Genomic DNA, 14,784 nt, shown 5'->3' with positions numbered 1-14,784 from the left:
AGAGTAATCAAGATAGTGCAGAACTGGCATAAGGATAAAATATTGACCAATTAAGAATCTATCTATCTATCTATATCTATATCTATCTATCTATCTATATTTGTGTATATATGTCTATATATATATATAAAATTGATTTTCAATAAAGGTGCCAAGGTAGTTCAATGGAGAAAGGATATTCTTCTTGAGAAATGCTACTGGAACAACTAGATATGCATATGTTAAACAAAACAAAACTTTGATCCCTACCTTGCACCATGTGCAAAACTTAACTCAAATTGGATAACTGCCATAAATGGAAAACCAAAACTATAAAACATCTAGAAGAAAACATAAGCAAAAACCTTTGCAACTTTGGATTAGGCAAAGATTGCTGAGATACGTACCAAAAGCAACATCCAGAAAAGAAAAAAATGGTAAATTGGATTTCATCAAATTAAAAATTTCTACTCTACATTTAAATGCTCCAAACTCCAGATTTTTATTCAATGTTGGATTTACAGCAATTATTTGGAAAGCATGTCAGTTTTGCCCTGTGTTTCCATACTCTGTTAGTACTGCAAGCCATAGTGGGCCATGTTTAATTGGTTATATGTCTGAAAAACAACAGATTTGGCCTAGAGGCATTACAGGCTGCCGTTGATTTTGCCTCTGTAATTCCTTCAGCTCAAAAAGAGCTGGGCTGAGAGCTAAACATATTGGTGTATAAGGGCAGATGGAGTATTAAGAGATGGATAGATGAGGGGATGATGCAGGAAGGGAAGGAGGAGGAAGAAAGAGAGACAGAGAGAGAGAGAGAGATTTGTTACTTGGAGGAGTCCTGTCTACCATCACTCTTCCTTGCCTTCCTGGGCCTTCTCAAGAGAGAGGGAGAGGAGTGGAATTCCAGCCAGCACCTGGGAAACTTGAGCTCTACCAGAGAAATGCAAATGAGCATTCTTAACCATGTATGCCACAGAGGGGAAAAAAGAGCTATTGAGGACCCTTGTTCTAGAGAGCAGCATGTTGAGTCTGTGATTTTTGTGTGGCAGGCGATAAGGGAGAAAAATGGCTCCTGCTTTCTAAGGCTCCATTAGCAGAACACTTTTCTTTTTTTCAGTTGAAGTATAGTTGATTTACAATGTTGTATTAGTTTCTGGTGGACAGCAAAGTGATTCAGTCATACATATATATCCCCTTACATATTCTTTTTCATTATAGGTTATTACAAGGTACTGATGTACTTCACAGTAAGATCTTGTTGTTTATCTATTTTATATATAATAGTTTTGTATCTGTTAATCTCAAGGTCCTAATTTATCTCTCTTCCTCCATTTCCCCTTTGGTAAGTCTAAGTTTGTTTCCTATATCTATGAGTCTGTTTCTGGTAGAACACTCACTCTTCTTGACTAAGCTATAAGACCATGACCAACATGAACAGTCAGATGTTTTGGGGGAATTTATTATGTTAGCCAGTATACTCTACATCCTAACTATCACAGAGATACAGAGATGCATGTGTACCCACTTGGAAATATTTCCATGACTGGACTATTTCTTCCTGGATCCTCCAGTAATTTCTTGTCTCAATCTGTGGGCATTGTTTATGTATTGCCATTGTTTGTGTATTCTGCTTCTCCATTTCTGGAACTGGCAAAGCAGATAACCAGGCAAGCTGCACCAACCAGAACTCTTATTTGGTCAGAATCATACTGGCCAGGTCACAGTGTCCCCAGCCACAGTTTGTTGGCAGCTGAAGCAAGCATAATCATTAGTTGACATTTATTAAGCCCTTGTCGCATGCCAGGCTCTAGGTGACCCTTACTTGGATTATGATATTTCATCCTCACAATAGCCCAATGAGGTAGGTACAAAATTAGTCAGTGATAGAGCCAGGATTCAAGTCCAGGCCTATCTGACTTCAAAGCTGATGTCCTTTGAAATACACACGAGGCTGCATGATTACTTTATTTAAAGAGATCTTTGAACAGCCCCATGTTACAGCTGGTTAGCCTGAGGTGAAACCCCAAAACATGACAAACCTATGTGCCATTTACTCCTTGTTATTAAAAGTCCTTTTCAAATGTCTTATGCTACTTTCCTGCCTTATTAATGAGTGTACTTTCTGGGATAAGATTTGACTTTTTTTGTTGTGACCAAAGGTCTCTCACTATCCTGGATGGGGAATAATGGTGGATGGGGAATCAGTGCACATGTACTGATTCTCAGGCACATGCCCGTGGAAGTCGTTTTTAGGACTACAGTCTTACATGGGTTTATGTTTCTGTCATTTGTCTTTTTCTACAAAGGAGCAACTAAAGAGAGGGAAGGAGAGGGAGAGGGAGGTAGACAGAAAGAGAGAGAGAGATAGACAAAGAAATCAGTCAGTTTGGGGCTTTGGTTTTTCACAAGCCTTTGTGATATTAGACTTAGTCTAACAGCTGAACTAAGGCACTACTGACATCATCACATGAAACTACAGCGACTATTGGAAAAGTTTGAATGTTTGGCTGTATAATCGCTATGCTCACACAGCATATCACTATTTTGAAGTGAAAGTACACAAACACACACACTTTCACATGCAGGCAAAACTTGGGGTTTTAACGGTAATTGCTATCTACTGTCTTACCAAAAATACGTGGTTCTCAATGAAAGGAAACGATATAATCATGAAACCACGTTCTGCAGGACTTGGACTTCAGCAATGCACATGTAAACAACTGCATCTGAACATGAGACTGCACCACTCTGAATCCATACGGAATGAGCAAGAATCCACCTCTTCTTTCTAAAGCAGAAATGCTTTTCACTTGGCGCCTACACACCAAAAACAAAGGACCGTTGGTATGTTTAGCACATTTATGAAGTCACGTGCTCTCGACTGCTCTCATCGAGAGACTGCTGAATAGAGAAACAGGTCTGTTCGTTATGAGACAATTTTGGCAAAAACAGGCTGGAGTCAGTCTTCCCGTGACACGTGCTACGAGGGTCGGCTCTGGATAGATTTGTAAAGTGAGCAAGGTTTGACTTGACCATCTCATATTCCCTTTTGTATTTTTTCCCCTCCATTTTAGCCTCCCTCCTTCCCCCACCTTAATTCATTGAAGCCAACATTTAAGGAACTTAATTCAACATTTATGGTATCATTTCCCAGGCACTGTGCTGGGGTGCTCTTCCCTGGTACTGTAAAATTCATAGCCTTCACTAGTATTTGAAAGTTGACCTTGGTCCTTGTCTTTCCATAACCTGAGCCTATGTGAAAAATACCTCAGGCTGAGAGGATTGATTGATTTCCATCATCATCTGCAACTGCCTGCAATCTAATTTTTAAATTGATGCGTCTGAATGTTATACACACACACAAACACACCCCCAACACACACCCCCTCATCCTTGGTTGGCTGATTTGAGGGAGACTAGCTGTAGTAATCTACAAGTTCTCTTTCCTGCTTTCTTGATGAAGGGTTGTGTTAAAGGCTTGAGATAGCCCAACAATAGTATTGAGAAAGGGTGCCTGTCCAAACACAACTGGAATGATGTTATTTTGGAGAAAAAGTCAAGTGTTTGAAAAGTGTACACTATCTCCTTTCATCATCACTACTGCTACATTTTTTACATGGAGTGATTCTAATTTCTCCCCAAGTCTCCATTTTCACAGAGGCTGACAGAATCCACCCTCACTGGTATTGTGGTATACAAAGGGCATGGCATTCAGCTGAACATCCTGAGACCCGGCTCCAAGCTTCGTTTGGTGTGACTGGACAAAGTGTCTTGCTTTCTGGGAGCAGAACTACAGCATAAGTTGTAGCAGAAAGAGCATGGATTCTATGCTAGCCTCTGTTACTAATAAGTTGCATGACTCTGGGAAAGTGACTGACCCTTTTTGGGTCCTTATCTGCTTAGCAGAAGAGTTGGTCTCATGTGTGTGACAATGTACTGAAAATTTTCATAAAACGAAAAATTTTAACGGCTTCTTATGGCTACCATGTATGCTCAGCCTTGACAATTTAAGTGCTTGTTGGGAATAACCCAACAGATCAGCGAAAGGATTGACTGTGACTGTGGCCTGATGTGTCAGACAGAAGAACAGATCCACATTACCAGATGGAACCAAATGTGACGTTAAATATGGCGGCTGGGTCTGGTTGGTCTCCGCTCAACCTCTGCAAAACCTCTGCTTCCGGATCTCAGCAGGATGGCTCTGCAATTTTTTTTTTTCTGTCCTGTCAATTTGGCTCACCATTGGCATAGAAGAAACTGCGTGTACCTCCTTGAAAGTGACTGCCAGGGTAGTCTGGCTCTACTGCTCAGACATATCCCGTTCCGTCTGTTCCTCCCGGAAACAGAGGGCAGGCTACCCAGCTTCGGATCCAGGCAATGAAACAGAGCAAGCAGATCTGACATAACTCTCAAGCCGTAGGTTTCTAAATCTACTCAGCATGCTACGTGGCCTGGCAGTTGGCCCCAAATTGATTGAAGTTGGGGGAAAAACGCAGAATTGGCCATTTAGTTTCGGCTTTGACCTAATCCACAGTTCCAACTTGTTTTTATCAACATTAGAGGACTCTGCCCATGTTAGTGACTAATTTGTATGTTCCTCTTCTGTCCTAGCCTTAAGTGGAGAAAAGTAAATGGTTCAAGGGTCACTTCTCAGAAGCCTTCAGTGATATTCCCCCATGACGTCTTCCCCACCCAAACCCCGGCATTGCTTAGGGGCGACTATGTTGGCTCCAATAGCACCCTGTAACTGCCTCACTGTTAACACCACCTCGTCATCCTGTTTCTCCTCTACTAAGACTATGAGTTCCCTGAGGGCACCTGTTGTATCTTGTGTCTGTCTATGTGGCCCCAGGGTCTGGCACAATGGCACAAAGTAAAAGCTTGAAATATTTTAGTTATTATTACTGTTATGGGTGCTAAGGAATGGTTTTACCAAAATTATTCATTTGGAGACCCCATTTAGGCACACAGTATCCTCTCCAAGCCTCAATTTCCTCATTATAAAATGGAAATAATAATAGTGCCTACTTCACGAGCTTTTGGTGGGTGAGAATTCATGAGACAAAACAAGTGCCCCCTGGGACAGAGGCTGGCCCAGAGCCCTCCCTCAACACATATTAGTTGTTATTATTTTTAGCCATGATGTATATTTGAGGCAGCTTGACTTTCCTTCCAAAAAAAAGGAGACCAATTTCTTTTCAGAGAAGAAAGGAATATACCTTCTGTCTCCCAGCTTGTATCTGGCCGGAAAATAACAGAGAGGAAATCACAGGGAGGAGCTCTTAAAAACTGCTCTCTATCCCACTGTCACCAGGTCAAAAAACAGGAGAAAACCCAGCAGAACAGCGCTGACCCTCAATGCTGACTGTTGTGACAAGGCACCGTGGGGAAGAGCCCTGCGGGAGCAGAAATCCACCTACCCCTCTCCCTCACCACCACATAGTCCCAAACCAATGAAATAACTGCTCTCTCTGAACTATAGCTCATGTGCCTAAGACAGTGATAGACACTGCTCTAGAAAGTGTGAAAAAAAATGCCCCCAGATAGTCTCACCAGATTCATGGAAGGTCTGTACTGCTCCTGTTAACAAAAATATCCTTGAAAGGAGAAAATGTGCAGAGAAAGAATAATAATAATAATAATAATAATAATAATAAAAACCTCCTGCAAACTGATGGGAGAGAAGAGAAAGGAAACCTGAAAGACGTATCCCTGAAGAGACTACTGGATCTTGGAGAACTTTTTATTCTTCATTAATAATAAACAAAAAGAGTGAAGCATCGAAAAGAACTAGCTCAACCTGTGAGTCACGTACATGGCAGATAAAAGATGTCTAGCTCCGAAGGTGCGAAGAGGGAGGCCCTCACCGCGGCAGAAGCTTGGGAAGTGTCCAAATCCAGCGAGTGGGATGTAAGATCGTGTTTATCGACTTAAGAGTGGATTTATGCAGGCCTCCTACTGTTAACAGCCTGGGTATGGTAGCAGGTGTGCATTCTCTATGTCATCTTAACTCCAGTGCTCCCAGCGGCTCCTTCTGGGGTGCACACGGAGACTCTCCACTCAAAAGGTAAGAGACTGGGTTCCTGCAAAGCCGAAAGCAACAAAGCAATGCCCCTTTCAAAGCACAACAGTCATCACAAGCATCCCTAATTATACACCAGGGTCTAATCAACAGACACTGTGCCCTGCAGTTGTCAGCAGGACAGGTGTGTATCAGGTGCCTAGACAGGGCCTGGTGTTTCTGCAAGCCTGGAGTTCAAAGCCATTCTCCAATGCCGTCTCTGTTAACTGAGAGCGCATGGTGACGATGAACTGGGGCTAATTTGGAAACATTCCGCTGCTTGGGAATGTGTACATCAATTCCCTTCCTCCATAATTTATACGGTGTTTTGACTGTGGGGACTCCACGATAAATAACTGAAATGAGTTCTAACAGCTCTGAGATTTAGTCTTATGCCTTCACCACTGCTTTTTATATTTCTCTGAGATAGCCCACATTCAACTTTATATGTAAACCTGAAATGGTATTCAGAAGGAGAAGAGAAAATAAAAAGGCAGTCAACAGATCTTTCATTTTGGGAATAGAAAATAAGATCATATTCAAAGTGCAGCATTTATGGTCCAGTGCTGAATACCCACTGCATGACAATTACAAGTTCACCTTTCATGGCAAAGCCATGTAGTGACATAGCTTATTGCTAGATTGGAGTGTTTAGCATGATGAAGGCATCTTTCATCTTCTCCCAGATGCAGGCTGGGTGCTCCTTTGGGGCTGTACTTCTGCCCATCGCAATGCCCCCCAGCCCTGAGAGAGACAGCTTACAAGAGGACCCGAGTCATTTACCAGAGGGCTGCGGCCGCTTAGAAGGGGGAGCGCCTAACTGGAGGCAGGTTACCTCATGGGATCACACTGTTTCAGAGACTGCCATGCTCAGCTGAATCCAAAGGGAGAGTTCACCCAGTGTTGTTTTCTGGAATCAGCCAAAAGAGGTTAATCTAACATCACCAGTATTCAGCCAATATAACTATTGGCAATACCAAAAAGACAGTTTCAGGTTGGACATGGTACATGTTAGTCACTAGGAGAAGAACACATATGGTGTAAATCAGTGATATGGTTACAATGCAAATGTACTCAAACCAGGACATTTATGGAATGGTTTTCCAGATTCCTTTAAATCAGCGCAAAATCTTAGTGTACAGATCAAAGACTGATTTTCATAGATTTGGCAAATCATCAAATGATTGATCAGTGCTGCCGCATCTTATTTCTTCAATTTATGAAACTCACAGTCCAAATCTTGCATCACTGTAAGTCCTTGCCCTTCACAATTAGCCCTAAAAGCTATTTCCCGAAGTCGTCTCCTGACTTCCCCATCCCTCTCCTCCCCTTTCTTTAGTCCTTCATGCACCCAATATCCCCGCCACATGCCTTACTCATTTAAATTCCCCAGTGAGCAGCCCACTGCGAAGCACACAGACGGCATTCCGCACATCTCTGAATGAGTATGAATGAATGACAAAATGAGGACAGCACATGGCTTTGCGATAGCTGTGTTAGATGCACGGGGGTACTTTTCACTTACTTCCCATTCTTAGGTGTGTTCCGGGCCTTTGTGGATGATGGCGAGTTGGCGCCTGGATTAATATTTGCAGAACCCCGTCTATCTTTACTATACCCACAGAAAGAATAGAAAAATATATACAACAATGACCACAGAGACAAAAAGAAATTAGTCATTTCATTTAAAGACTTTCAAGGTGCCTCTCTCTCTTTCTCTCTGGCCTGTCAACTTAGAGCATGATCTTATCCAGTGCTGCCCATCAAAGGTACTGAGAGTGGGAACCACTGGTCAAGTTCAAAGGCAGCTATTCTTTTGGTATTCAAAGCTGGAGCAGGTGCATAGCATTAATGACAGCACCACAGCCCTGGCCCCAAGGGAGGGTCTGGCCAAAAAAAAAAAAATGTATAAAAATAACTAGTCTTTACCATAAAATCCTTTCTTTCCAGTCTCTGGATTCTCTGTATTCCAAGTTCAGTTCTGAAGCTGCTGACTTTTTAGTGAAGTATGTGGAGGCCAAACGACTTCTAAAAGTCTTTGGGAGATACTATCGGATGAATTAATAATTTTCACTCATATTGTTAACATGGGAAGGCCGTGAATTCAGATATTCTTTCAGGAGAAGCACCACCTGCTTCATGAGTAATTGAATTTAAATCTCCACCTTCAATAACTCCACAGCTTATGTCAAACCCTGGAAACAATTACGAAATAAATCACTAGGAAGGTCTGCTTAATCTCATCAGGTTAATAAACGCAGACCAATTAATCACTAGAAGGTAAACAAAAAGGAATAATTGATTGGGGTCTTCTTGATTACTTTATTCTATTTTCTTTATCAAACTATTTTTACCATTATCTTCCATTCAGCTGCTCTGCCTTGAAATTATTACTTTACTTCATCCTCAGATTTCCATGGAAACCAATTCAAAGACTTTCTCGCCACTTGACGATGTGTGGAATTATTTATCCTGATTTCATCAGAGAGATTTTTTTTTTTTGCTAGTAAGATCGACGTCAGCATAACCTTTTATGAAAAGTGAAGGTAAAAAAGAAAAATGCATATCTTGGCTTTGAATGAGTATAATAGAGCCTTCCAAAGGCATAGAATATTGTCTCAGAGAGTGTCAAAGAGCTTTCTGGATATTTACGAATCTTTTAAATCCCTCAGAAATGGGTGCTTGCAAGTAGCTGTATTCAGATGTGAGGTGGGGTAAGGTGGGGGGGTCACAAAAGATATTCTGCCTAGCATCCATCAGCTTGAAGTGGCAACGTGGATGTGATTGGAACAAGAGATAATCGTAGTTTCTGGTGATTGCAAACGTAATGCTGATGTGTGTGGGCAAAGGGCTAATCAGACAGATAGCAGAAGTTCCCACAGGTAGAATTCAGTGTCCAGGAGAGCCAAAAAGCAGTTCTTCGCAGTGGGAGTCACCAAGGTGAGCCCCGAGCCTTCTGCTGGCATGGGTGACTCTGGAGAGAGTGGGCACACATTCTGTCCCAGAGGAGGTGTCAGGAGCCCGCTGAGACAAAGCACTGCGATTCCTGCACAGCATGGGGACCGTTTCCCTGTGTTGCTCACAGACTCACCAGCTCACAGGCTGCACCGGAGTTGGGGCTGAGGAACTCATGCAGCGCTGCCCCCCAACCCCCATCCATGCTGCCTTCCTAGCAAAGAACTCCATAACCGTCCCTGGGACCACACCAGCTAGCACCCTCATTCAGAACCAAGTTCAGAAACTAAATGATAATACCAAACAATTGGGCAAAAGACTGAAACCCAGAAGAATTCAAAACTGTCTCTTTCAGAAAGTTGGTGCAGTCTAATGCAGAGGATGAAATATGCTCTGTGTTGCAAAATTCAAGCAGGTCTCGATTTCCTTCCTCTACAGTCTGGCCACTGGCCACTGAGTCCGCCTCCTCCTAGCCCCTCACTGAAACAGGAGGCAGTGGGAAGCTTTGCTGGAAGATTTCTGAAACAAGGGATCTTTTTTTAATTCTTATTTTTTATTGATGTGTAGTCAGTTTACAATGTTAGTTTCATGTGTATAACAAAATGATTCAGCTACACACATATATGTACGTATATGAAACAAGGGATCTTTTGATCTTGTACACTACTAGGCTCAGAGTAGGTGGTCATTTAACACCCCCTCTCTCGAGTCACCAAGTTCAGGCATCCACGTTCTTTTGAATAAAAAAAATCCATTCCCACTGCTATATTTCCATGTCTGTGCCCAGGGTGCAAGGGTCCTTTATCATCTGCATGACAAGTGCCCCTGTTTAAGCTCAATGCAGGGCACCACAGGACATCAGGGAAAGCTGTCAGCTGGCTGTGGCAGCCTTATTTCAGTTAACTGCTCTAGAAGGGGTGGTCCTGGAGCAGTAGTCCTTTAAATGATAGGAAGAGAGACCCCTCTGACCTACTGCTAAAGCCTCTGAGTGCAGATCTGAGGGGAATGAACACAAAAGCTTTCTCAGAGAAAAATCACACACGGAAGGCGTGGCACCAAGAATGGGGTGAAAGTAATCGAATAACTCAGAATGTTTATTCCATGCAAATAGCAGATCCATTCCCAGCAGCAAAATGTTTCTCAGAGTTGGGGAGGGGCCAGCAGAACTGTGTCAGTCTTGGGTCCTAGAAGTTTAATTTTGTAGCTATACTGTTGTATATAGAAAGGCTTACACCGAGGGAAAAGAGTCATCCTTCCCCGACAAGTTTCCAGGCTGAGTAGGTAAGTCTGGACAAGATGCTCTAATTCTTACACTTTGAGCCAGAAAGACCCTGAGTTTTTCAGAAGTGCTCCATGAGAGAGAAAGGAAAAAAGAATCCTGCAACTGCAGACTGGGAGCCTCAGAGACTGGAAAAATGTGGGTTAAGGACCCAAAGATTAAGATGCTGTCATGGAACCTAGCCACGGAAAGAAACATCCCAGTAAGCCCAGGGACTGAGAGGCATAAGCTTTTCAGAGATGTGGATGATAATTTGGGGTATATGAGATTGGGGTTGCTGCCTGGAATTAGAGCTCGTTTCCAACCTACACATCGGAAACAGGCCCACCTCAGTTGTTATTACGTTGTCTGTCTCTAGACCACTCGGCAGCCTTCTTTCATCTCCTCTCTGGGCTGCAATCTTCAAGGCTAAAATGACAGAGGGCAGGAGTTCCGGCCTCTCCCTCATCTCAGGAGGAGCTGTCTTCTTCTGAGGATAAGATTCTTTCCTCCCTCCCAGGCCAGCTTCATCAAAAGCCTAGGAACACAATTCCAGGTGAGCTGCTGAGACGAAAATTTAATGAACACCAGGACTCCTTCTGTCTGCTTGGTCGGCTGTCTGTCTGCATGTATCAAGTAAGCCATTTTCCACAGGCTCCACAAATGTCTCCAACACCAGAAAAGTGGGCAAAACCCCCGAAACCTTGCCGTATTAGGCACATCGTATTCAGGTGGGAAAACTGACTCACCCAACTCTTCAGCATTTACAAAGTGTTTCTGATTGAATAATTTGACGCTGAAACGGCATCCAGCGTACTTAACCCAAAAAGGCAATCAGATTCACCCCAATCTGGATTTTTCTCTTAGGTCAGAGAGGTACTTGACGGAGAAGAACCTCGCAATTTCAAACACCCTCAACTCCCTTTCTTGATGGGTGGCGTACAGAAACTTCTGCATTTCCCATGGTACTTTGTAAGCTCTTTTTTGGAAATAATTCATCTCAGACCCATGAAAAATAGCTGTGCTGCTCTAACGACAACAGCAGTGAAGTTTGAAAAATTAATTTTCAGGGTCCTAGGAAATTGAAATAGTATTTCAGAAGAGAGAGTTGGGCTGTAATACTTATTGTCTACATATCTTTTATTTGGTACTTAGCATGTGGTGCTTGTCATGTTGTTTATATTTCATTGTTTATCTCCAACTAGCTCTTTTTTTAAAATTGAAGTATGGTTGATTTACAACGTTGTGTTAATTTCTGGTGTATGGCATAGTGATTCAGTTATACATATATATGTTTTCTATGTCTGTGAGTCTATTTCTGTTTTGTAAATAAGTTCATTTGTGTCCTTTCTTTTTTAGATTCCACATATAAGTGATATCATATGGCATTTTTCTTTCTCTTTCTGGCTCACTTTACTTAGAATGATAATCTCTAGGTCCATCCATGTTGCTGCAAATGGCAGTATTTCCAACTAGCTCTTAAGAGGGTGCTCCAAAAAATATCTGTTGAACAAATAAATGAAAAGGCTGCATTTTGGCTCAGTGGAAAGGAGTGCTGGGATTGATTATCGATGTCTGGCACCAGTGTGAGTGAAGGAAGGGATGACACACATTTCATATATTTTCTGTCCCTAAAGAAGAATGGTCTGGGAAAATTGGATTCCAGTCCCTGATGGTTGATCATCAGGTGGATCACAAAGACAGGTGAGCTTAGAAAGGATGCTCAAGCATGGTTGGCTAGTGCCGCTGGATGACAGAGTCTGTTGCATTTGTACAGCTTTTGGTGTTTTTCCAGCATGCGTTCTTGTAAGTGGTAACAGAGATGAAACTCAAGCTATCGTTAACAGGTTACTTCAAGTCTCTCTGGGGAAATGGTAGCTACTCTTTGCTCCCTAGAAATGACTGTCAGCTCCTTAAAGCTGCCAGGATATGGAAATGTACTTAAAAATATAGACTCTACCAGGGATAGAAGCTCATCTAATCTGCTCCCCAACAGGTGCTTGAGTCCCCTCGACAACACATCAATCCACCAAGTGGTTGTCTTTGAAGGCTTTTAAATCACGATTGCTTCCCCGTGAAAGCCTGCTTTTCTCTTTTCTAAGAGGCTCACATGTCTGAAGTATTTTTCCTCTTGTTCTGTGACTGAACTAGACAGCTCTTCAAATATTGATTTCCTTTAATTAGAGCTGATGAGTCTTCTTTATTTCATTTTTCTGTCTTGCTAGGTTATATCCTATGTGCTTTTCTTTCTTTGCTCCAAACTGTTTCATTTTCTTCTACCCACGTCTACACAAGAGTCCATGCCGCTTGAAGCATCCTGGTCCCAGGCTCTGTGATTCCTCTTAATCATCAAGCAAAGAAAGTTCCATCCACTGAAATGTGCTTTCCTTTCGCGTCCTTCCCTAGTTTCCCTTTGCTTAACTGTGGATGATGACTGAGGGTATTTAAAGGAGAAGAGAAAAGCTCATCTTCATTGCGATGAAGCCCAGTATGGCTTGGATCTCTCTGAAACAACCTCAGATGTTCAAAGCATTTACTCAGGAATCTTGAGTTCTAATCTTGGCTGCCAGCAAGGCATATAACTTCCTTCTGTCTGAGGATTCTCATCTCTAAAGCAGAGGGCATTCAACTGATCAGGTAAACCATTCACACAGAAGCTCACAATTACTTTGTAATTGCAGCGTTCTTGGGAAAGGCAGCTGGGACCCTCGCGTTATCTTGCCCTCTCCCCTTCCATTAACTTTTCACTCTAACAACTCACCCCAGGGCATCGGGAATGGGAGCAGTGAGCGTATTGATTATTGTTGCTGTTTTGCTCTTTTCACCCCCTGGCACATGCCGTTTTTGCCCAGGGAAGGCGGTCACATCCCTGAATGCCTCATTGGGGTCAAGAAAGAACACAAGTCAGTTCCTAAATTATATTATTTTCCCATTTCGGCTGGCTATTCACTTATGTCTTTACCAAGAGCTTGGATGCTGGCTACAGACTAGCAGAGGCCACTAGAACTGTATCTTAGCACTAAAGCGGTCACATCTAGCCCTGAACTCCTCCATCCAATGGGGGATTGAGAAGCAAAAAAAAAAATTGTAGTTCTGGTATAGGAAAACAGAGGTGCCAGTGAAAGAGACACACCAGTTGGGAGAGGGACCTGGACTCGAAGAGAAGGTGATGGATTTGTTCGGGAGCACAGCGAGTTGGGGTGTTGATGGATGGTGTCCAGCAGGCAGTTAGAGAGACAGCACTGAAGCTCAGGAAGCAAGACAGGGTCAGACGTACAGTCAGTGCTCCGAAGTGGGAGTCAAAGCTGTGAGATCAGCAGGGACTCTGATGGGACAGTGATCCGTTGTGATGAACGAGTGGATGTTTTGGGCGGGGGACAGCCTGTGCTGGCATCTGCTTTCTTCTACTCCAGTTTATGATGATTTACAAGTGGGTTACAAGCCTTATATCCCAGAGTCCGAAGTCAGAGAGCCTGAGCCAAAGAACTTAGCCGTGCAGAGTTCAATGCTAAGGTTAGTGAGGGAAAGTGCAGGCCTCAAGCCTTTTGCAGGCCAGTGACTATTTTCATCCCATGCCCACAGCCTTCTTCTCCCCATCCTCCTCGCCCGGCCAGATTGCTTACAGGGAGTATCGCAAAGTACATTGCCCACTGCTGCTGTCACTTTGGTGTCTGGAAGGCAGCCTGGTGGAGAAGCAAGCATGAGCTTTAAACTCTGGCTTCCCTGGAAGCTAACATCCCTTCCTTTTTGCTCCACTTTTCCAAGGACTAACCATATGTCGGGGGCTGTAGCTCCGATCATGCTAAAATCCACTCCTATTTTTCGGCATAATTCCCTTTCCTTCTCCCGTTCTCAGTCTTTGCACCCACCAGCTGGCACCCCAAGTCACCCTGCCCGAGCATCCTGAGTAGTACAAGGATGACACAACTAGTAAATTCACCCCAGCCGGGGGGAGGGATCTGCCTGCCTGGGAGCCAATCGAGGGCTTTGCCCCTGAGAGCTAAAGTATCCCAGGCTTCCTGAGTGGAGCTGAGTTCAGGAGGGCAGTGTTGCAGCGTTTAAGGAAATTGGCCATTACCTTTCCCAAACTGAGGCAAGCCTTGGCCTTTAGCTCTCGGTCTGTACTTAACCTCTCAGTTTCCTCATCTGCTCGTTCTACTTCTTAATGCCACAGCATAGTTTCGAAAATTATAAAACATTAAAGAATGGATTCACTGAAAAACCTTGTGTCTTTTCTGTGTGCCCTTCATGGAGCTGGGCCCTAGGGGTGCATGGATAAGTGGAACAAAGTTCCGGCCCTCAGGCAGCCCAAAGGCACGGCAGGAGGCGAGCATGTTCACAGAAAGAAAACAACACCATGTGCCAAATGGGACAAAGCAAGTGTGAAAGGGACTAGGGAAATAAACCAGGGAGCAACCGCCTATGCTTAGGGCCATCAGGGTAAAGCTGAATTACTATTATGAAAATGATGATTTTTTGATTTGCATTAAAAATTATAAATCAGAAAATAAAACCTAGGTTATGAGAA

General features: G+C 43.2%; 1 protein-coding gene across 3 annotated transcripts in view; it reads right to left on the bottom strand.

Annotated features, from left to right (window-relative positions):
* Positions 1–14,784, bottom strand: part of HS6ST2 (heparan sulfate 6-O-sulfotransferase 2) — a 272,381-nt gene that overhangs the window by 29,974 nt on the left and 227,623 nt on the right. The window contains exon 4 of one of the 3 annotated variants that reach the window (XM_032474510.1): positions 7,569–7,655. The exons of the other annotated variants lie outside the window; for them this stretch is intronic. Coding sequence (XP_032330401.1) covers positions 7,569–7,655 — 87 coding nt within the window. The remainder of the gene's footprint in view (positions 1–7,568; positions 7,656–14,784) is intronic. 3 annotated transcript variants of the gene reach the window in all.

Source organism: Camelus ferus, chromosome X (genome assembly GCF_009834535.1).
Source record: "Camelus ferus isolate YT-003-E chromosome X, BCGSAC_Cfer_1.0, whole genome shotgun sequence".
In the NCBI taxonomy this organism is placed as follows: domain Eukaryota; kingdom Metazoa; phylum Chordata; class Mammalia; order Artiodactyla; family Camelidae; genus Camelus; species Camelus ferus.
The sequence above is the reverse complement of the archived record's forward strand: the minus strand, read 5'-3'. Positions and strand labels throughout refer to the sequence as shown.